The sequence below is a fragment of the Crinia signifera genome, chromosome 6 (genome assembly GCF_055691185.1).
Source record: "Crinia signifera chromosome 6, ASM5569118v1, whole genome shotgun sequence".
NCBI classification, from domain to species: Eukaryota; Metazoa; Chordata; class Amphibia; order Anura; family Myobatrachidae; genus Crinia; species Crinia signifera.
Window position 1 is genome coordinate 257,005,291 of NC_139222.1, and position 22,847 is coordinate 257,028,137.

The following is a 22,847-nucleotide window of genomic DNA, read 5'->3' on the forward strand; positions in this document are numbered from 1 at the left end:
ACAGGCACCTCCTAATGACCCCCAGCACAATTGCAGGCAGCCTCCTATGACCAGCAGTGCCCCCTCCCCCGGCCGGCTAGCAGTTGCTGCGTTGGGCTGGCCTCCTTCAGGCTTCAGCACTCAGCGCGAGTCTCTTCAAAAGGGGGCCGGGCCACGGGGGTCCGTGATTAGACCACGCCCCCTGCAATTTCCTGTGCCCGGGCGGACTAGTGCAGCTGCAGGCTGGCTCCTGGCTGAAGATGTGTGCAGAGAATGGGGACCAGTGAGTAAGTGTGTGTGAGTGTGACATATTATTGTGATGGAGTGGGCTGTGTATGAGAATGTAGTGAGGGGAACAGGGGGCCTAATTCAGGATTGCTCACTAAGCAGCAATCTTTTGCTGCTTAGCAAGCAGAACACCTCTTGCCGAACCCCTGTGTAAAGTGAATATGGGTCAGTATGTGCTAATATTAGTCACTATGTGCTGTGTAATATAAATATGGGTCACTACGTGCGAATATTGGTCACTGCGCACTGTATAATGTAAATATGTGTCACTATGCGCAGTGTAATGTGAATATCGGTCACTATGTGCGAATATTGGTCAATACATGCTGTGTAATGTGAATATCGGTCAATATTGGTCACTGCGCACTGTGTAATGTGACTATGGGCCCAAGCGCTATGTAATGTGACATTTACCGCTGCTCTGCCGGACCGATGATGAGGTAAGTAGAATTAAATGGGTGAACAGTGTACAGCGTGTGGGGCCCCCAGCGACATTTATGTGGTAGCATATGTAATAGCCATTACAGTGTGTGATATAATATGTAATTGGCATTATGGTGTGTGGCATAATGTGTAATGGGCATTATGGCACAATGTGTAATGGGCATCACGGTGTGAGGAGTAATGTGTAAAGGGCATGGCATAATGTGTAATGGGCATCACGGTGTGAGGCGTAATGGGCATCACGGTGTGAGGTGCAATGGGCATCACGGTGTGAGGAGTAATGGGTAATGGGCATGGCATAATGTGTAATGGGCATCACGGTGTGAGGCGTAATGGGCATCACGGTGTGAGGCGTAATAGGCATCAAGGTCTGAGTCATAATATGTAAGGGGCATCATGGTGTGAGGTGTAATGGGCATCAGTGTGAGGTGCAACATGTAATGGGCATCACAGTGTGTGGCGTAACATGTAACGGGCATCACAATGTGAGGTGTAACGGGCATCACGGTGTGAGGCGTAATATGTAATGGGCCTTACAGTGCGTGGCATAATGTGTAATGGGCATTATGGCATGTGGTATACTATGTAATGGGTGTGTGACGTGTAATAGGCATTACGTTGTAAATTTTTGGGGACGCGCCTTCAGCACGCACTGTCCCTATTATCCCTATTTTACAAAAATTTGTCAACCCCTGGCATAATGTGGAATGGGCATTATGCTGGGTGGCATTATGTTTGATGGGCATTATGGTGTGTGACATTATATGTAATGGGCATTATTCTGGGTGGCATTATGTGGAATGGGCATTACTGTGTGTGGCATTATGTGTGATAGGCATTATAGTGTGTGGCATTATGTGGAATGGGCATTATGGTGAGTGGCATTGTGTGTAATGGGCATTACAGTGTGTGGCATTATGTGTAATGGGCATTACTGTGATAGGCATTATGTGTGATAGGCATTTTGGTGTGTGGCATTATGTGTAATGGGCATTACGGTGAGTGGCATTATGTGTAATGGGCAGCACAGATATTGTAATGGTTAACATTACTGCCTCACAGCCCTGAGATCATGGGTTAAATTCCCACCATGGCTCTAACTGTGTGGAGTTTGTATATTCTCCCCGTACTTGCGTGGGTTTACTCCGGGTATTCTGTTTTCCTCCCACAATCCAAAAATATACTGGTAGGTTAATTGGCTCCCAACAAAAATTAACCCTAGAATGTCTGTGTGTGCGTGTATATGTGTTAGGGAATATAGATTGTAAACTCCACTGGGGCAGGGACTGATGTGAATGTTCAAATATTCTCTGTAAAGCGTTTCGGAATATGTGTGCGCTATATAAGTGTGTGGCATTAGGTGTAATGGGCATTACAGTGTCAATTTTTGCAGCGTGCTTCCGGCGCGCACTTTCCCTGTTTCTGGTGTGTCTGGTGGGAATGATTAATTCTGAAGCCCATATACATAAATAAGTCACCTTCTATTGCACAGGTCTTCAACCTGTGGCCCTCCAGATGTTGTGAAACTACATGTCCCAGCATGCCCTGACAGTTTTGGCATGCACTTATAGGAAAAATTGTGGCAATGCATGTTGGAACATGTAGTTTCACAACATCTGGAGGGCCATAGGTTGAAGACCCATGTTCTATTTGGTTTGCATTGGTGCCCAGTAGGCGGTGATGCATACCCTCCAACATTTCAAAGGCTGAAATCGGTACAACTTCAGAAAAGAGGCGTGGTCACGGGTGAAGGGGCGTGGCCACATCCCCTTTCTTATATTTTTTAATGGACAGTTTTGCTGATTTTTAATTATAATCTATGATCACCCTCTGATCAGGGTGCAGTCCCTACCCGATGTTACTCCCCTCTCCAGCTTCTCCGTGCTGCAGACTATACAGGAAGTTGCTGTTTCAAGGCTAATGGGCCCCATACATCAGCAATCACAATTTATGGATTTTCAGATATAGGGATATTTTGGCCAGATAAATGGATTTTACAATCTATCTGACTTTGCCCACACATTACAGATTTATTTCAGTGATCGGCAGATTTTTCCATCTAAAGATTGCATCTTCATATCTGGAAATTGCCCAATCGATTGCTGTTCATAATGTAAATAGATGAAGAAGACGAATTGGGAATGCCCACACATATAAAAAAGATCTGCAGATAATACCAGATTGTTAAACATGTTTAAAAACCTGATTAAGCAATCGATTGGCGATTGTGATTGGGATTGCCAAAAGGGGGAGCCCACACATCTAAAATTAATTGTGGCAATCATCTCTATATCTGAAAATTGTCACAATTAATTGCTGATGTATGGGGCCCTTAACTCTCCGGCTGCTGGTGCTCAGTCTCGACTAATGGGCCCCATACATCAGCAATCACAATTTATGGATTTTCAGATATTGGGATATTTTGGCCAGATAAATGGATTTTCAGATCTATCCGACTTTGCCCACACATTACAGATTTTTTCAGTGATCGGCAGATTTTTCCATCTAAAGATTGCATCTTCATATCTGGAAATTGCCCCAATCGATTGTCATTTCAGCTGTTCATAATGTAAATAGATGAAGAAAACGAATTGGGAATGCCCACACATCTAAAAAAGATCTGCAGATAATACCAGATTGTTAAACATGTTTAAAAACCTGATTAAGCAATCGATTGGCGATTGTGATTGGGATTGCCAAAAGGGGGAGCCCACACATCTAAAATTAATTGTGGCAATCATCTCTATATCTGAAAATTGTCACAATTAATTGCTGATGTATGGGGCCCTTCACACACGCAGCCGTCTTGAGATGAGGGACTGCAAGCGCTGCTTGAGCCACGGACCCAGCCCGGCCAATCAGCGACCTTGGAGTTATTGAGGGCGGCTTAGCCAGTCAGGGAGCTGCGTGTGGCTGCTAAATTACACTGTATGGGGCGGCGTATAGTGTGTAAACGGGGAGAGCGAGAAAAACCGGTACATTCGGTACAGGGAGATTTAGCCGGTACAGACTACTTAAAAACGGTACTGTACCGGCTAAATCGGTACAGTTGGAGGGTATGGGTGATGTACACGCCCCTCCAATGGTGCACCCCCTAATAAAATGGGCTGCGCACGCCTATGTTAATGACACAACACACCAAACCACACAACACACAATGCTGTTCCCTCCCATCTGCCCTTCCCTATTATATTGCATTGTGAATATTAATTATATGTTTATTTCTATTATTAAAAAAATACATTCCATATGCAATGTTATAACAATTCACGTTCGGTGTTGGGGGGCCTCAGAGATATCAGTGTTCCGGGCCCCAAGATTTCTGTTGCCTGCCCTGGCTCTGCCAACTACTGCATTGACTCTCCTTCGCACTAGGTAAACTGCATCTGGCCTTACTGCATCACGTCAAACTCTCCTTTGTACAATCTCAGACCATAACACAATGCAAAAGGGCCATTCCTGCATTAGCTGAATCAAATCTCGGTGCATCTCACACCTTAAATCCAATGAGGTCCTTGACATAAGGTCATTCCCTACTAAATGGACTAACACAAAAAGGGGATAACCAAATGACTCTACCGATTCTAACAACACACCCCTAAGATTCTCCTAATGAAGGCCCCTGCGTCCAATCCATCTGACCATAGCTAGTTCAGGATAACGAACCCGGTGATTGGGTCACCGAGTTGGACTGGAGGTAAAAACTCAAAATATATCCATCAGCCAGCAATAGCAGTATTAAACTGACAGTAAAACAACAATACCTCAAGGCCCCCGATAAGCGGCGTGCGGCTAAAAATCCCCAAGGGGGCGCATTGAGAGTGGAAGGTCTGATGTGACATTTATACGCACCAGACCTCCACCCGCCCAATGCAAAGATGTCATTAATGGACCAACCCGCCGCAGTGGCAGCTGTAGCAGCGCCGATACGAAACTAATGTGTTTCATAATCCTCCGGATCAAGACCAAAGAACAGAATGCACCATTTTAAGACCCAACTAAACTGGTAATGAGTTACTGGAAAACCATTCATGTGAATTATCAAGCCACTGGACAAATGAGGATGAAGGTCCAGATAAGCCTCCACCAGAACCACTGGACAAATGCAGTGGTCGTGGCATCGACCCATCAGAACCCAACGTCCCCTGCCTACCACATCTGACTTGAACGTTGCACTCTGCACCATACGCCATCGCTACGAATAAAAGACATAAGACAAATAAGAGACACCTCCCACAGCAGCAATATCATGGGACGATGCAAGGACCCTTGACACCTGACAGCCCTGGAATTAAAGCCTTCAAAATACTTGCAGCCAGAGCGCCTACATCAACAGTTGAATTAGCTGCTCGTCCCACCCAACCGGGACAGGTGGTAAGTAGCGGTACCACAGATGACACAACTGGCGTGCAAATAGATGTTCTTACATCTAAAACTGAGAAATTTGCAGAAACATCTCTGACAAACACCATAAGTCCCTCCTACTTCCCTTCCAACCAATAAACCTTCACAGGAATATCAAGACGATCCTCCCAACAAACGTTTACCCCCCAGTTGCCTCGCTTTCCCATGAGTGTGTTTTAGCCACAAGCTGGGAAGTTTTTGGCACTTCGGCAACACGTTAGTGTCCTGGGTGCTCTAAATAGGAAAGTGACTTCTGTAGGAACATAAATCGCTCTCAGTATAGTGATACAACAGAGCAGTTTTGGGGCCAGATGCACTAAGCTTCAAAAGTTATAAAATGGTGAGTGATAAACAGCCAGCCAATCAGCTCCTACCTGCCATGTCACAGACTGTGTTTGAATAATGACATGCAGGAGCTGATTGGTTGGTTGTTTATCACTCTCCATTTTATCACTTTTGAAGCTTAGTGCATCTGGCCCTAGGTGTTTTAAGTTTAAGAGTACTGTAAGATAAAGAGGAGAAATCTAAAGGCTGAATAAGCCTGAGGAAATGTAAACCATCCCAACTTCACATGATGGATACACAGATAATATAATGATAATGGTTTCAAGGCAGTGTTTGGGGAAGTCATCTGGCTAGCCAATGGGCAGAGTGGGGAGGAGTTTGGTTGGACACCTATATACAGTAGGAGGGTAGTAACCTTCCTTGTGCTTCTTTTATTCTGGGAATGTCCTGCTCTTGAGTAAAGATTGTGGTGATTTTGTTGTTTGTGTTGTCTATATGGTGGGGGTTTGGGGGCATTACAGCATAGCAAAAAGTGGCCAATATGATGCATATATCATGAAGTGCAGTGGGAGAATATTTTCTGCAGGGATCCTATTTTGATAAAGTTAGTAGTCAGTGGGAGGTAGCGGCACATTGGGCACCAATCACCTCATTCAACACTGGATTGGTCCTTTGAAAGCACATGACCTGTCTGTGTAATCGAGCTCAGTAAATGTAATGCTAAGAATGAGTTAATAGAGAGCACAACATCGATTGATGTAACAGAAAATTTGGATGTGGTCATTAGGTCGACAAGCATAAGGTCAACAGTCATTAGGTCAACACCACTAGGTCGACATGCTGAATAGTTGACTTGGGTCTAGGTCAACATGGGACAATGTCGACAGGACAGGTCATTAGGTTGACACAAGCATTAGGTCGACATGGGCTAGGTAAACAATCAAAAGGTCGACATGGGATTCTTCACTGTTTTTTGACCCGACATGTGCCGACCGGTGGTATTTCATGCCCTACCATCCACTAGGGTGTAGCGGGAGAAGAAAATAGTGTGCGAGTGGAGCGAGGTGCCGAGCCCGAAGCATGGCCAGCACTTAAGCCTGTGTCCATGTCGACTGTGTCGACATTCGGGTAAAAAAAAACATGAAAAACCCCATGTCAACCTTTTGACTGTCGACCTAGCCACGTCAACCTAATTATTGTGTCGACCTAAAGATATGTCGACCCTTTCCCATGTCGACCTATTGGTGTCGACCTAATGACTGTCAACCAAATGATCCATACCCCAAAATTAATATCGCTGTTGCTTTACATTAGAGTTAGAATTGTCTCTGTACCCTTTACTTCCCCACAGGCTGACTGCATTTGTAGTGAAATCCTTCAGCAAAGCACGGCCTTATATCTTTATAGATGAGAAAATCCTGAACCACTCCCTCACCTGGCTGAGAAATAATCGCCAAGACACTGGCTGCTTCCGCAGTGTGGGGAGGCTGTACCATAAAGATATGAAGGTGCATTGAATGTACAGTAATCGTGTGAAAAGGAAATATGTGATCAATTATTTTTACTGAACTTTCTAATTTAATTTTAATTGATATGAAAACTTCAGGAAAGTGTAAATATAAAGGTTACACATAAAGACTAGAAGATAAATATAACACTTACAGGAACACTCTACGTAAAGGATTTTCTTGATAAACTGCACTGTGAGACCTTTACCTTCTATGTATTTTATATCGTAATTATGCAGATTAACTGTAAATATTGACTTTTAATAGACTGCAACGCCATACTGTACCACCTACTGGCCACTAGTGGTAATGCAGCTGGTGTGAGATTACACAAAAGTGTTCAGTGAAATGAATATCAGTGACGTGCCCTGACTTTGGATAACATATGGGATAATCCACATATTTAGGATTCTTAAAAAATAATAATATCAGCAAATAGTTTTTGTCTATAACTAAGCTTTTTTGATGTTTCTGTGGCATTTCATTCATTGTGCCTAATTCATTGTGCCTATATTGCAGGGTGGAGTGGAAGATGAAACCTCACTCTCTGCTTATGTGACAATCGCTCTGCTGGAGGCCGGTGTATCTGTGGAGGTAAGTGATCAAGATCAAAATAAGTTAATTTCCTCGTGTACTTTTGCACTTTTTGTAAGAAAAGAGACTATGGACCTATTTCATAAACATGGTGCATGCTCTGTGATAATGGTTGTGGGTTGTGTTATAGTGGTTGCATGGAATGGTCAACCACCCTTTGTCGACCCAGCATAATTGGATGCATAAAGCTAGTGCTAGTTAGACACCGGTGGCTGATCGGCTGGACCATGGTCGACTGGACTTTTTCTGGATTTCTTGGTGGCGAATGTCACAGGGGTCCACCGGACACTGTATATGTGCACAGTTTCCGCTAGCATGGCTTGCTATGCTCGGCACACTATTCTATTCTAACTCTATGTCCACTTGGATAGCAGAGAATGATCCAAGTGGACCGGCACCAAAAAATCCTGAAAAAGTCCCGTTGACCATGTATCCATCGATCAGAGTCACCCCGAACAGCCACCGGTGTCTAACTAGTGTTACTGCCGCTCTAGCGGCTGCCAACTATCTTCACGCATCTACAGTAACTAAGGATGGTTGACCATCCTTAGTTAGATGCGATCAAAATCACGTAGACCCGGCATTCAGATACCTTTGATATCATACAGCGAGTCCAACAGCATTCGCAATAATCCACTTACAGTAGCTGCTCCACCCTTTAACTAAGTTGAAGACAGCTGCAGCTCCCACCCCCACCCCCACACACACACACCTCTTCAAGTTTAGAAAGATGTAGAGGGTAACATGTTAAGTAGAGTAGGGACATGGCACATCCGCTGGTGATGCAACATAGATAGACTGGGCAGCCTCACAGCGCCGCTGCCACACAACTGATGCTGTTTACTAATATGCCCCACAGTGCCACACATATATGCCCCACAGTGCCACAAATATATGCCCCACAGTACCACATATATATGCCCCCACAGTGCCACAAATATATGCCCCCACCGTGCCAGATATGCGCCCACAGCGCCACACATATGCCCCCACAGTGTCAGAAATATATGCCTCCACAGTGCCACAAATATATGCCCCCACAGTGCCACAAATATATGCCCCCACAGCGCCACACATATGCCCCCACAGTGCCAGATCTGCCCCCACAGTGTCAAACTCACTGTCTCTGGAATTCCCTCTGCTGCTGCTGCTTCCTTGGGGAGGGGAGCAGAGCGCATCGCGCCTCTCATTCCCCTTCAGTGTGTACCTGAGCTGAGCCGTCAGCCATTCATACCTCACGGGCTGGCTCCTGATTGGCTGCCGGCCCGCGAACTAGCCTCTGATTGGCTGACAACGGCAGCCCAGTGACATAGTGAGCGAGGGGAAGGAAAGACGCACCTCTGCTTGTGTCTTGTGTGGACACCGGACGGGGAGAGTGTAGGAGGAGGAAGGGAGGAGGCAGCGGCGGCGGCGTTGGGGGAGACTGCCGGGCGCCCCGGCTGTTTAACAGAGGTGGACAAGCCGTGTGGCGCCCCGGGCTGCTTCACGGCTTGTCCGCCTCTAGAAACGGCCCTGTCCCCTGGAAAGCGATGATAAATGGGGCAGCTGAGGTCCATAGTAACCTATGGGAATGTCATTAAAGTATGTTTAATGTTGATTTTTGCATGCTAAAAATGTTGTCTTTCTCTTGAGGCTGTTATTGTACTAAAATAGCTATATGTGGTAACTATAGCAACATAATACCTTGTTTCCTTTGTTGAATGCTTTATATGTAAAATTCTTCCCAGTGGTACGTTATACGGTAGTCTTACATAGTAACATATAGTAACATAGTAATTAAGGCTGAGAAAATATGTTAGTCCATCAAGTTCAACCTATCTGACTTGTAACTACTGACTTGAGTAAGTCATATCTATAGGATTCCCTTAGTGGACAAAAAATGTATCCAGTTTTGATTTAAATTCATTAACAGTAGTTGCTGTAACCACCCCCACTGGCAATGAGTTCCAGAATTTTACTGCTCCAATGGTGAAGAATCCTCTTCTTAACTCAGAACGGAATTTCTTCTCCTCGAGCCTCAGTACATGCCCACATGTCCTAAGTATAGGCCTGTTAGTGAAAAAATCATCTCCCCAGTTTCATATGACTCCCAATCCTGTATTTGAACATACTAATCATATCACCTCACTGTTACGAGCTGCCTCTGTCAGTTCTGTGTAAATGCAGCCTGACTCCTGTATCCTCAATGTACAGCTGCATAATTAGACCATTAGCTCTGCGCCTTGTGTCTCAGGCTGCTCACCTGTAGTAAGTCCCCTCATTAAGGGAGTTTGTCAGCCTTAGCTATTCTGATTGGGAGTGTTCCCTTTATCTGTCCTAGTATGTTTACCTATCTTGGTGTAGTCTGTCTGAATATGTTCTCTGGTCATCAGTCATATTCCTCAGCCCTCCTGACCCTGCCATGGTCAGTTGTTCCTGGTGCTTTCCGTTCTGCAGAGGATGCTGGTTTTCCCCATCTACAGTATTTCTTCTGATCCCTGTTAGAGTTTATCTGTGTTCTCTCTTATTAGGGGTTTTGCCATCCAGCTCCACACGGGTTATATTGTGTATTATTAACATATTCATGCATGATTGCATTTATGCCATTAACCAGGACATACTATGTTTACATCCTGCTGTGTTTCTGTAGTTTCATGTGTGGGTGTGAGGAATTACTTATTTGCATAACATCTTCTTGCATTATTGCATTCCTGGGAGTTCATGGGAGAAGTGCTCCCATATTCTTCCACTCAACTTACTGGTGTTTCTGACCTATGTAGTAGTTACTTATTATAAAATTGAACGTTGGTTTGCTGGAGGATCCCTTCCCGTGGAGGACAGTTGCGCCACATTTTGTTTTGTTTCCCATTTCTACGGGTTTTAGTTAGTTTCCCTCTTGTCCACTCTGGAGGTGTTGGGCACCTTGTTTCCTTGCACCGGGGTTGGGGTGAACCTAATTTACTCCTTTGAACGTGGCTATTATAGGTGAAGTCTTAGCTCTGCAGGTGCCTATAACCTCTGGAGGGATAAACGGAGTTAGAGTTGGGATTATGGCCTGTCCTTCCCAGTAACCTCTTGTCTGGAATCCCCTCAGAGTCCTAACACTCTCAACCTCCATTTCACCAGTGAAAACATATTCAGCCTGTTTAAGCTATTTTTGTATTCTAGTGATTCGAGACCTTTTACTAGCTTAGTCACCCTTCTCTGTACCTGTTCCAATTCATTTATGTCCTTTTTAAGGTGCAGATCCCAGAACTGAACACAGTATTCCAAGTGTGGTTATACCAATGCCTTGTAAGAGGCAATATCAAATTGGCATCCCTTGAACCAATTACCCCTTTAATGCATGCCAGTGTCTGGTTTGTTTTTGCTGCTGCACTTGATCAGAGTGCACTAATATCCAATTTTTCATCTATGATGACCCAAATAGACAGATTAGTATGGCTCCAAGCGCCACTGGTGTTTGCAAATAAAGTGATGCACCAAAAGTGGATGTAAATAATACAGTCACCACAGTAGGGAAGGAATCCCTTATACAGTTGGCAGGTGTCATTTATCCAATGTAGACTCCATATGCTTCAACGAGTTTCGTTACAAAGACTTCATCACGGGTAAAAAATCTCGTAGAAACATCTGTCTGTGGGCTGTCCGGATTGTTGGTCGTGCAGCAGGTCCAAAATCAGACTCCGACCACATATCTATGATGACCCCAAGTCCTTCTCTACAGCAGAATTCCCTATAATAACTTTATTTAGCCTATAAGTAGCTTGTTCATTTCTGTTCCCTTAATGAATTACTTTACATTTATCAACATTAAACTGCATTTTCCACCTTTCCACCCAACTTTCCAGTTTAATTAATTCAATTTGTAGTGTATCCACAACCTCTCCTGAGTTAATTTCCTTTCTCAATTTCATGTCGTCCACAAATATTGCAATTTTACACACTGTCACTTCCTATATCATAAATTAATTTATTAAACAAGGTGAGTCCCAATATTGAACCTTGTGGGACTCCATTTTGGAACTTACCTCAGCTGAAATGTATGCCATTTACCACCACTCTCTATCCCCGATTGTGCAACCAGTTTTTAATCCAATTACAAATTTTATCTCCTAACCCTAAATTACCTAGTTTCATTAATAACCTTTTATGAGGCACCGTGCCAAAAGCTTTAGCGAAATCAAGCAGTATTACATCAACAGATTTCCCTAAGTCCAACCACCTACTGACTTCCTCATAGAAGCTAATTAAATTAGTCTGACAAAATTTTGACAAACCCATGCTAAGCCTTACTTATCACTTTCTCCTGTTCTAAGAAATTTTGGATACTATATCATATTATTCCTACTAATATTTTTTCCACAATGGATGTAAGGCTGACCGGTCTCTAATTTTCAGGGTTAGTTTTGCTATCTTTCCACATTGGTACTACATTAGCTATGTGCCAGTCCCTTGGTACCCTCCCCGAGTTTATTGATTCCTTGAATATCAGATATAATGCTAGTGCTATGACAGAACTCAATTATTTTAGCATCCTATGGTGTATTCCATCCGGGCCAGAAGATTTGTTACTATTTAGCTTCTGTAATCTATTTTTGACTATTTCCTCACTCAAACATACAGTTTGGAAACAATCAAGAGCTGAGCATTTAATTAATCTGTGGGAGATCTTCTGAAGATTCTTCCCTTGTAAATACTGAAGCAAAAAAATCATTGAATAATTCCGCTTTCTCTCTTCCTTCTATTACCAGGGTACCCTGCTTATTTTTTTAGTGGGCCAATATTTTCCTTCCTTAACCATTTCCAGTTTATATAACTGTAGAATTTTTTGGGATTAGATTTGCTATCTGCCGCTATTTTACATTCAGTCTCTAATTTAGCCATCTTGATTGTATTTTTTAATTTCTTATTAGATTCTTTATATACCGCAAATTATTTGGGTGTCCCATCTTGTTTAAACACTTTGAATGCCCTCCTTTTTTTTAGCTATTTCAAATTTGACTTTGCTGTTAAGCCACATTTGTTCTTTTATTTACCCTAGGAATAAATTTCTCAGTGCCCTCCAGCAGTATTTTTTAAAGTTTGCCACCTTTTAGTAGTATCCATACCTCTAAATAATTCCTTCCAGTTTATATCCTTTAAGGCATGCATGTCCAAACTATGTCCCTCCAGCTGTTGTGAAACTACACAACCCAGCATGCCTTGCCATAGTTTTAGCATTCCCTAATAGCAAAATTGTGGCAAGGCATGATGGGACATGTAGTTTCACAACAGCTGGAGGGCCATAGTTTGGACATGCCTGCTTTAAGGACTCCTTAAACTTCCCAAAGTTTGCTTTTCTGAAGTTGCTCAAAAATTATCTTTGTTAAAATTTAAATCAAATGTGATCATACTGTGATTGCTGTTCCCCAATGTCTCCCTTACGATTATGCTAGGAAGAATGTCCCCATTGTTGCTTATGAAGAGATCCAGGATATTGTTATTTCTGGTTGGACTTTCAATATATTGATAGTAATAGTTGTCATTTAGGTCATCCTATAAAACATTTCCCTTAGTGGTACTACTTGACCTATCTTTCCATTTTATTTCTGGGTAGTAAAAGTCATGTCCCCTAAGCTGGCCGCTTTTCCCACCTGTAGCAAGAAGTCTTTTTCCTCCTCCGTATTTATGTTGGGTGGTTTATAACATGTTCCTACTAAGTTTTTAATATTACCTGTGATTTCTACTCATACCGATTATACTGACTCCATTGTGCGCTCATATATGTCTTCCCTTATGTATGGTTTTAAGGATGGTTTAACATACAAACATACAGATAGAGCCGGCCAGAAGCGCCCGCGCACGAGACGCTCGCGCACCCTGTGAAAACGGAGCTTGCCCCGGGTCCCCTCCGAGTCCCCCTCCGAGTCCCCTCCGGGTCCCCCTCATCGCTCCGCCCCGTTTCCCCCCCCCCGGACTCTGCTCATCTCCCTGAAGCGGAGACAGGCATGAAGATGCTGCCCAGCCGCCGTAATACCGGGACGTACGTGCACGTGAGACGCACGCGCGTCCCAGTCCCTATCGCCGGCAAACGCCAGAGGAGAGGATCTGGCGGGCGCCGGCGATGAAAGACAGGCGCTCCATCTGTACCCTCCCTCCCTTCTACCTAATCTACACTATGCTGTTTCACTAAACCCTGTAATTTGTATCGCAACAAAAATTTTGGTTCCGTTCCCTGGTAGGATCCAATGGTGAGGGACGCGGTGTCCTGCCTACGGAAGGCTGCTGTGGGTGTGAGCAATGTATACACCCAGGCTCTGCTGCTCTACACCTTCACTTTGTGCGGAGAGACCGAGCTCAGGAAAATGCTGATAGATAAATTGGAGGCAAAAGCAGTGAGAGACGGTAAGGAATAGATTTAGCTATGGTATATACAGAGCTACTGTAGATTACCAGCTGCACAACTATGTGCCCCCGCATATAGCTAAATTACCATTGTGTGGGAAATGTGGCATAATTTGAACTGGAGTTTTTGTGTGGCATAATGTGAACTGGGAACACCACAGTGTGTTTAATAAATCTGTTGTGCTGAGAGTGTTTACACATTATACATATTAATAACATCACCAGCACATCTAATGGTCAATATTATTGGTAGGGCCCCCGCAAGTTAATTGCCCTGGAGCCCCAAAAATACCTAATAGGTATATCTGGTGCAATCTGTATATACAGTATAGTGATAGTAGCACAGTAGTTAGTGTACAGCAGTGGTGTCAAACTCGTGGCTCTCCCAGCATGCCCTGCCACACTTTTAGCATTCCATTATATAAAATCTGTGGCAGGGCATGCTGGGATGTGTAGTTCCACAACAGCTGGAGGGCCATCACTTTGACACCACTGGTATACAGTATATCGGGGTATTCATCATGCGGCCCTGAAGATGCTATGGCACTACACATCCCAGCATGACACACCCCAGTTTTGTGATTAGGGCTCTCTAAAACTGTGGAAGGGCATGCTGTGATGTATCACTCCACAGCAGTAGAGGGTCACATGTTTCTTACACCTGGGGGTCGATCCTATTACTTGCGCATGAGTCGCGTGTGTGAATCATCACAGCATCGGGCGCACTTTACGGCAGGCTGAATTCGCTTAAAAGTGCTCGCACCTCCATAGGGGTGCAAGCAATTTTAAGCAAATTCAGCCCTAGGAAGGGGTTTAAACGGCACCTGAATGGCAACTCGCACCCTTTGGTGACAATAAGATCGACCCCTATAATTCTTCTCTTAATCCTCTATTCTACCTACAATGTACCATTGTCACATATATACTTACTAGGTGATTCATCGCGCCCTACGGGCGTTCTTCACACCGTCGTAAGGGGCTGCGCCCCCTTAATTTGTGAACGTTTGTATATGAGAAATATGGTTAGAATTGTATGAAAGATGCCCTGTATTGCAACTTAGGCGTCCGCGAATCGCGGGAGGGGGGGTCGCGGAGGGTGCCGCGAATTGCAGGAGGGGGGGTCGCGGGGGGTGCCGCGAATTGCAGGAGGGGGGGGTTGTGGGGGGGTGGATGCTGCGAATCGCGGGAGGGGAGGGATTGCAGAGAATCGCGGGAGGGGGGTCGCGGGGTGGGTTGCCGCAAATCGTGGGAGGGGGGTTACGGGGGCGGGGGTTGCGGCGAATCATGGTAGGGGGGGTCGCGGGGGATGTGCCGTGAATCACGGGAGGGGGGGTCACGGGGTGGGGTGCCGAGAATCGCGGGGGGGTGTGTGTGTGCCGTGAATCGCGGGAGTGGGGGTTGCGGGGGGGTGTGACGCGAATCGCCACAAGAAAAAATCAACACAGAAAGGTCAACACATGTAAATGTTGACATAAGTGTGGCACTTCATTGGTGTCCATGTCGACACATGAGAATGAATATGAAAACATTCAAAAAATGAAAAAAAAACCTTCAAAAACTCATGTCAACCTTTTTCATTGTCGACCATAGCCATGTCAGTGTTTTCCATGTGCAATTTAATTCTGGAGCTGCCGCGAATCACGGGGGGTGCCGCGAATTGCGGGAGGGGGGGTCGCGGGGTTGGGTGCCGCGAATCGCGGGAGGGCGGGGTTCACAGGGGTTCCGGTGGGGGGTTGCCGCGAATTGCGGGAGGTGGGGGGTCACGGGGGGTGCCGCGAATCGCGGGAGGGGGGTTTGCGGGGGGGTGTGACGCGAATCGCCACAAGAAAAACTCAACACAGAAAGGTCAACACATGTAAATGTTGACATAACTGTGCCACTTCATTGGTGTCCATGTTGACACATGACAATGAATATGAAAACATTCAAAAAATGAAATAAATCTTCAAAAACTCATGTCAACCTTTTTCATTGTCGACCATAGCCGTGCCAGTGTTTTGCATGTGCCATTTAATCCTGGGGCTGCCGCGAATCGCGGGGGGTGCCGCGATTTGCGGGAGGGGGGGGTTGCGGGGGGTGGGTGCCGCGAATCGCGGGAGAGCGGGGTTCATGGGGGTTCCGGTGGGGGGTTGCCGCAAATTGCGGGAGGGGGAGGGGTCGCGGGGGGGGGGGGTGCCGGGGTGCCGCGAATCGCCGGAGGGGGGGTTGCGGGGGGTGTGACGCGAATCGCCACAAGAAAAAAATCAACACAGAAAGGTCAACACATGTAAATGTTGACATAAGTGTGGCACTTCATTGGTGTCCATGTCGACACATGAGAATGAATATGAAAATATTCAAAAAATGACAAAAAAACTTCAAAAACTTATGTTAACCTTTTTCATTGTCGACCATAGCCATGTCAGTGTTTTCCATGTGCAATTTAATTCTGGAGCTGCCGCGAATCACGGGGGGGGTGCCGCGAATTGCGGGAGGTGGGGGGTCACGGGGGTGCCGCGAATCGCGGGAGGGGGGGGTTGCGGGGGGTGTGACGCGAATCGCCACAAGAAAAAATCAACACAGAAAGGTCAACACATGTAAATGTTGACATAAGTGTGCCACTTCATTGGTGTCCATGTCGACACATGACAATGAATATGAAAAAATTTAAAAAATTAAAAATAAATCTTCAAAAACTCATGTCAACCTTTTTCATTGTCGACCATAGCCATGTCAGTGTTTTGCATGTGCCATTTAATCCTGGGGCTGCTGCGAATTGTGGGGGGGGGGGGTGCCGCGAATCGCGGGAGGGGGATCGCAGGGGGGGTGCCGCCAATCGTGCAAGGGGGGGTCGCGGGGGGTCCTTTTTGCCGCGAATCGCGGGAGGGAGGTCGCGGGGGGGTGTTTTTTCCGCGAATCGGGGTGGGGGTCAGGGGGGAGGGTTTACAGCGATTCGCGGGAGGGGGGGGGGTCGCGGGGTGGTGGTTATGCCGCGAATTGCGGGAGGGGTCGTGGGGGGGTCTTTTTGCAGCGAATCGCGGGAGGGGGGGTCGCGGGTTTTTTTTTGCTGCGAATCGCGGTAGGGGGGGTCACAGGGGAACGGGTATTTTTGCCGCAAATCGCAGGAGGGGGGGGCGCGCGCGGGGGGGTAGGTTTTGCCGCAAATCGCGGGAGGGGGGCGCTCACCTGGTGGCTGTGGAGTAGCAGCAGTGCTGGGCAACATGGGAAGGCAGTGGGTGTCTGGCACTGTCTGTGGGCTCACTGGGCTGGTTCTCTGTCACATACCTCCCAACATGACCCTCTCCAGGAGGGACACAATGCTCTGTTTCTAGACTTCCCCTTAATGTATGATTGCCATCACCTGTTTTAAACAGGTTAATTTTTCAGAAAGGTGTTCAGCACAGATGAAGGCAATCACACATTAAGAGGAAAGTCCAGGAACAGAGCGTTATAGACACAGACACCCACTTTGAGTGACAGATGTAGCCAAATATATAGGAGATTCCCCATTATTCCTTTATACCAATTAGATGATTCGGATATTCTGAAGTACAGAATAGTGATATAAGTAGCAATATATAGTAAGAGATGTAAAGATAACCCATTTATAATATGGGCTACAATTTTGCTTTTTGGATTGGGTTTATGTGATCACTGTAAATCTGTTCAGAATGACTCGCCATGGATTAGTTTGTTGCAAATATACAGTATATATCAATATATTATTTGAGCCTCACTCACAGTATCGCACATTATATCTACAGATGGGCAGTTGCACTGGAAACGGGAATCTACTGCTTCCTCCGATGTTCGGTACTGGTACCGAGCGCCATCTGCAGAGGTGGAGCTAACGGCCTATATGCTCCTTGCTCACATCTCAGGCCCCACAAAGGATCTAAGAACAGCTTCACAGATTAAGAATTGGTTGAGCAAACAGCAGAACCCCTATGGAGGATTCTCCTCCACACAGGTGATATAAGAAGTAGAGAACTTTGGAGACCTGTTGTAACTAGTCACAGTGAGACTATGTGGGCCACATTTATCAAGCAGATATTGACCAAAAAAATGCGAAAAACGGGCTTTAACGCTAAATTTCAGTATCCCACAAATGTATCAAATAGCTATCACAATTATTACCGCAAAAAGCAGGGCATGGATATCGCATCTATGCTGTTTTCGCAGTTCCTATGTTTACAATGGGAACTGCAGTCTTTTGAAATGTATCAAGTTCTGAAAGCATTTCTCTTTCAGAACTTGATTGCAGATAAGCTCGCATTGTGAAAGTCGCGTTAGAACCCTCCCCAGTGTCCCCTCCTCCCTTACCTCTCACTGTGCTGCCCTGCCGCTCAGCAATACTGACAACTTTACCCACGGAGCGGGGTCCCGACAGGAGGCAGCTTGTGTCCTCAGTACAGCAGCGCTGATCCTCCAGCACAGCAGCACTGACCAGAGGACCATCCACCCTGCAGGAGCCCCCACTGGAACCGTGTCCCCCATCAAGCTTTTATTTAGCCGCAAAAGTCAGCGACCGCACACCAGTGAAGGGGGACTGGGAGCGGCGCTGGCGGACTTTGAAAACATAAGTGACCGGGTGCAGGGGGGAACGGCCGCTGGTTGTGTTTTATATAGTGCAGCTCAGTCCCCAGTCAATCCTCCCAGCACGCCGACTTTGAAAACATACAGTGACCGGGTGCAGGGATGAATGGACAATCAATGGCCGCTGATAGAAGATAGTGCTGCTCCCCAGTCTGCCCCCTCCCCCTTCCCCCTCACATGCCACCTACAAAGGCCTTGATTGGCTTAGTGAAAAGGGGGAGTGTCCAGGGGAGTGAGAAACACTTCTCCTCTGCATCGCTGATGATCGCAGGAACAGCTTGTTTACGCAGCTGCTCTCCCTGCCTACCTCCCTTCATAAATCCAGGTGATGCAGCACAACATCGCAATGCGATGTTAATGCGATGTTCATCGATATTATCGCGAAAACATCACGGTTTATTGATAAATGGGCCCCTAAGGCACCACAAGGGGCCCTCAGAGAACTCTTCTCTATGCTGCTTATATGAAGAGTAGGAACTGTTTTGCTGCCTTTATTTGCCAATGTTCCTTAGTAAGATTGTTATTAATCTACATTAATTTACTATAACATTTTATTTGGAATATGACTAAGGTTATTATATTTTTAATATTCACTCTTTATTAGACTAAAGTTTGCTGTTTTGAATCCCATAATACTGAACTTGATCTTATTTATTAGAATATGTATTTAATTCCTAATATTGTCTACATACAGTACCGCAGTGACATAACTTTGGAGGGTGCAGGGGATGCAGCTGCTATGGGGCCCGAGGGCTGGGGTGGGGTGGGGGGGGGGGGTTGACCAGCAGACTGTCCCCTGCACCCTCTCAAAAAAATTAAATGACTGCGATCACCAGGTTCGGGGCCCGCAGTGTACTTTACTGAGCGGGAAGCGTAGCCGCTTGACTGACTTCAATAACTGCAGTGGGATTCGCCATCTCCACTGCCTCCACCTGACAGGGAACTCGCACAGTCACCTTGCTGTATTCCGCCGCTGCTGGCACTCTTGTCTGCGCTGTAATATCGTCTGTGATCCAGCGCAGGCTGTGAACCCTGCTCCCGGCGCACCTTGTCATCTGTGACCGCATCCCAGCGCCAAAGCCCTGGAGCTGCCCTCGGACTACCCGCAGGCCACAGCCCCATTGGGAAAGGATCAATCATTGAAGAGATCCAGCGTGGCTACAGACCAAAAGTCTGGGTAAGATCAGCCAGCACAGAACTCTGTCTTGCCCATTCCGGTAATCCTCTACAAAGAATGGGATCCATTCTAGTAAAGACATTGCTAGGCTCCAAACCCAGAGTTGCAGCAGTACTTGATAATAACATTTTTATCAAATTACTTATAAAAAAACTTTACATGGTGTTGTGGCATTGAATTCGGGCACCCCCTCCCCAAGCCACATAAAAACTGCATCCCCTGCACCCTGTTTAGTTAGGGGGTCTGTCCAACCGTGTTTGTGTATCTATGCCCCCTTTCTGTCCATCCATCTGTCTATCTATGCCATCTTCCATTCATCCGTCTATGTGCCCCTCCTGTCCGTCAATCTGTCTATGCCCCCTCCCATCCGTTCCTTTATGCCCCCTCTTGTCTATGCCCCCTCCCACCATCCTTCCAAATATGCCCCTCCTGTCCAATTGTCTGTCTATGCCCTCTCCCATCCATCTGTCTATGGGGCTCCATCTGTCCTTCCATTTGTCTATGCCATCTCCCATATATATGCCCCCTCCCATGCATCCATCCATGTATCCTCCCGCCCACCAATCTATGCCCCCACCTATTTGCCCGCTATGCCCCCTCTCATCCATCCACATTTCTGTCAATGCCCCCATATTGTGCTTTCTGCCCATCTATCCACCCATTCCCCCCAACCATCTGTCTTTCCATCTATACCTCCAAACCATCTTGTGCTGTATGCAAGTAGTGTATCTCCTGCTCCATCATTCTCCCTGACACTGTCTCTTTTGATCATTTCCTCCTTTACTCTAAATTCCTTCCTCCCTCCGTCTCTCCCTGGTGCAGCTGATAAACAAAGGATGTGGGGGGGCCCTTTCAAGATTTTGCTATGGGGCCCACAAAGTTGTAGTTACGCCCTTGACATACCTCTTGAACATTTGCACTCTTCTTCCCTTTCCCAGGATACGGTTGTGGCCCTTCAGGCTTTGTCCAGCTATGCTGAGTACACATATAGTGATAAGGGAGGTGTGGCGGTAACAGTCACGTCTACATCAGGGTTCGTGGAGCAGTTCCATGTGGACAACAGTAACCGGCTCCTGCTTCAGAGGGCATCACTGACAGCCATCCCCGGAGAGTACACGGTGACCTCTACAGGGAGAGGTTGTGTCTCGGTGCAGGTGAGTAGATCCCTCCACCAACACCTTCTCCCTCTATTGTCGTTGTGGGGCTTCATTGTAGAGGAAAATGCATGTTTGTTGGGCTCAAATTAGGTCAAATCTTTTTTTGAAATTATCCAATAATTTTTTTTTTTTTATTGAATCAATTTTAATTTAAATTTAGGTTATTATGCTGGCAGATAACAAAAGAATGTACAGAATAAATGCATGCACTTTTCTGTGTTTAATTATCACGATAAAGCAATGACACCGGGGCCGGATTTCCCACTAGGCCTATGGGCGGCACCTGCTGGTCTAAATTAACCAGAAGGGGAGGGGGGGTCGCAATTCATGGAAGAGAGTGAAGGGTAGGGCCCGACTCTTCCGCTCAGCCTTCTACTCACCCATCCTGGACCTCTCATGCCAGTCACCGCTTGTACGTTCCTGATGCACCCCCGGGAGCTCCCTGTCTGTGTCCTGTCCCCACAGCTGTTGCAGTATTCCATGACTGCTGTGCCTGCAGCCGGCCCTGCAGGAGTCTAAAAAGTTTCCCTGACCAGTAGCTGCAGCAGGGGTCTGCGAGCGGACATGGTGTCCGGTGGGAGGGAAGGGTGAGCACATACAATGGGAGAGCAGGGCACGGAGAGACAGCCCTTTCCGCTGCCTGACAAGACGGAACACCCTGCTCCTAGTCCTAGCCGGGGGTGGCTGCACCAGGGGCGCTCCCTAGTTAGGTGCAGGGCTCAGGTACACAGACCACCCAGTCCCAGATGTCCGCTTCATGAATGTTGGCGGCTGTGGCAGTTTCTCTCTCCCTCTCTCTATCTTTTCTCAGGGGGGGGGGGGGGGGGGAATGTGGTGCCTATTTTTTTTATTTATGTATTTACAGTTTCTTATATAGCGCAGCAGATTCCGGTGCACTTTACAATTGTAGGCAGTGAAAGAGGGACCTGCTACAAGCTTACAATCTATAGGGAACTCAGCTCAGGCATAACGATAATAGGGCCAATTTATTAATATAAATTTTACTGAAATATTGTAAAAAAGGGCTGTTTTCACACCATTTCACATTATTTGAGTTTCACTTAAATGTATTAAAGGGCTTTCATGAAAAACTGCTCCAAACACTTTAAATTATCATTTTATTAGTAATCAGATTTCCTACTGTTACTAAAAAATAAAGGTAAAAAAACACTGTGATAATGACGCCATCCTCAGATAGGGTAATCACAGGGCTCACTGCTATAGACCTGCCTCTGCACAGTTTTTGCTGCAGGGACCTGACCAGTGTGATCAGCTATGTGTGCATGGTGATCACTGTGTAAAAAAAGAAAAAGTTTTTAAAAAACATTTATACTCACCTGCACTCAGGGACCGGTGATCAGTGCTTTAGTGAGGGCAGATTCTCCTGCGCGCACCAGGGTCACAGCAGCAACACAAGACCTGAATATTGGCAGCCCTCTCAAAGCAGCGATCACCGGTCCCGATGTCTGGTAAGTATAATCACTGGTGGGGGAGATGGGGTTGTCGTAACGATGTTCCAGCCATTACCCTTTTGTAGGTGTTCTGTATGATACCCCACTCTGCTGAAGCTCTGCCCTATGAGAACCAGTGTGTAACAGTGAATACAGTAGCACCTGCTGAATTTCAATGAACCAATAATCCTTTGTATTTTCAACCAACAGGCAGTGCTGAGATACAACATTCCTCCACCCAACAATGATGCCACCTTTTCATTAAGTGCAAAATCATTTTCAAGAAAAGATTGTCAGACTGATTCAGTGACAAGTTTTGAAATTCTTATCAATACTACGTGAGTGTTATGCTATCTCTGTGCTGTATCTCATACACTTCTACAATAGCCAATGCCCTAATAAAGCTAACAGTCTGACTGATCTTATAATGGAATCACATCTTGCTGCGGCTTAGGGGGAACTATGAGCAATCTATCCGGACAAGGCCTGGGATGTAGTGAAGTCCGAGTTCGGCCGGACTCCACATTTTTTTTAAAGGGGCAATCACTTTAAAGGCAAGATCTGCACATGCACAGTACAGATCTGCACAGTACAGACCACATGCACAGCATACCTCCCA

General features: G+C 46.1%; 1 protein-coding gene across 2 annotated transcripts in view; it reads left to right on the forward strand.

Moving 5' to 3' along the window:
• LOC146009239 (alpha-2-macroglobulin-like protein 1) overlaps positions 1-22,847 on the forward strand; it is a 135,766-nt gene that overhangs the window by 89,592 nt on the left and 23,327 nt on the right. For both annotated transcript variants that reach the window (XM_083149401.1, XM_083149402.1), the window contains 6 exons: positions 6,752-6,908; positions 7,428-7,502; positions 13,706-13,868; positions 17,612-17,817; positions 20,559-20,774; positions 22,439-22,566. In XM_083149401.1, coding sequence (XP_083005527.1) covers positions 6,752-6,908; positions 7,428-7,502; positions 13,706-13,868; positions 17,612-17,817; positions 20,559-20,774; positions 22,439-22,566 — 945 coding nt within the window. The remainder of the gene's footprint in view (positions 1-6,751; positions 6,909-7,427; positions 7,503-13,705; positions 13,869-17,611; positions 17,818-20,558; positions 20,775-22,438; positions 22,567-22,847) is intronic.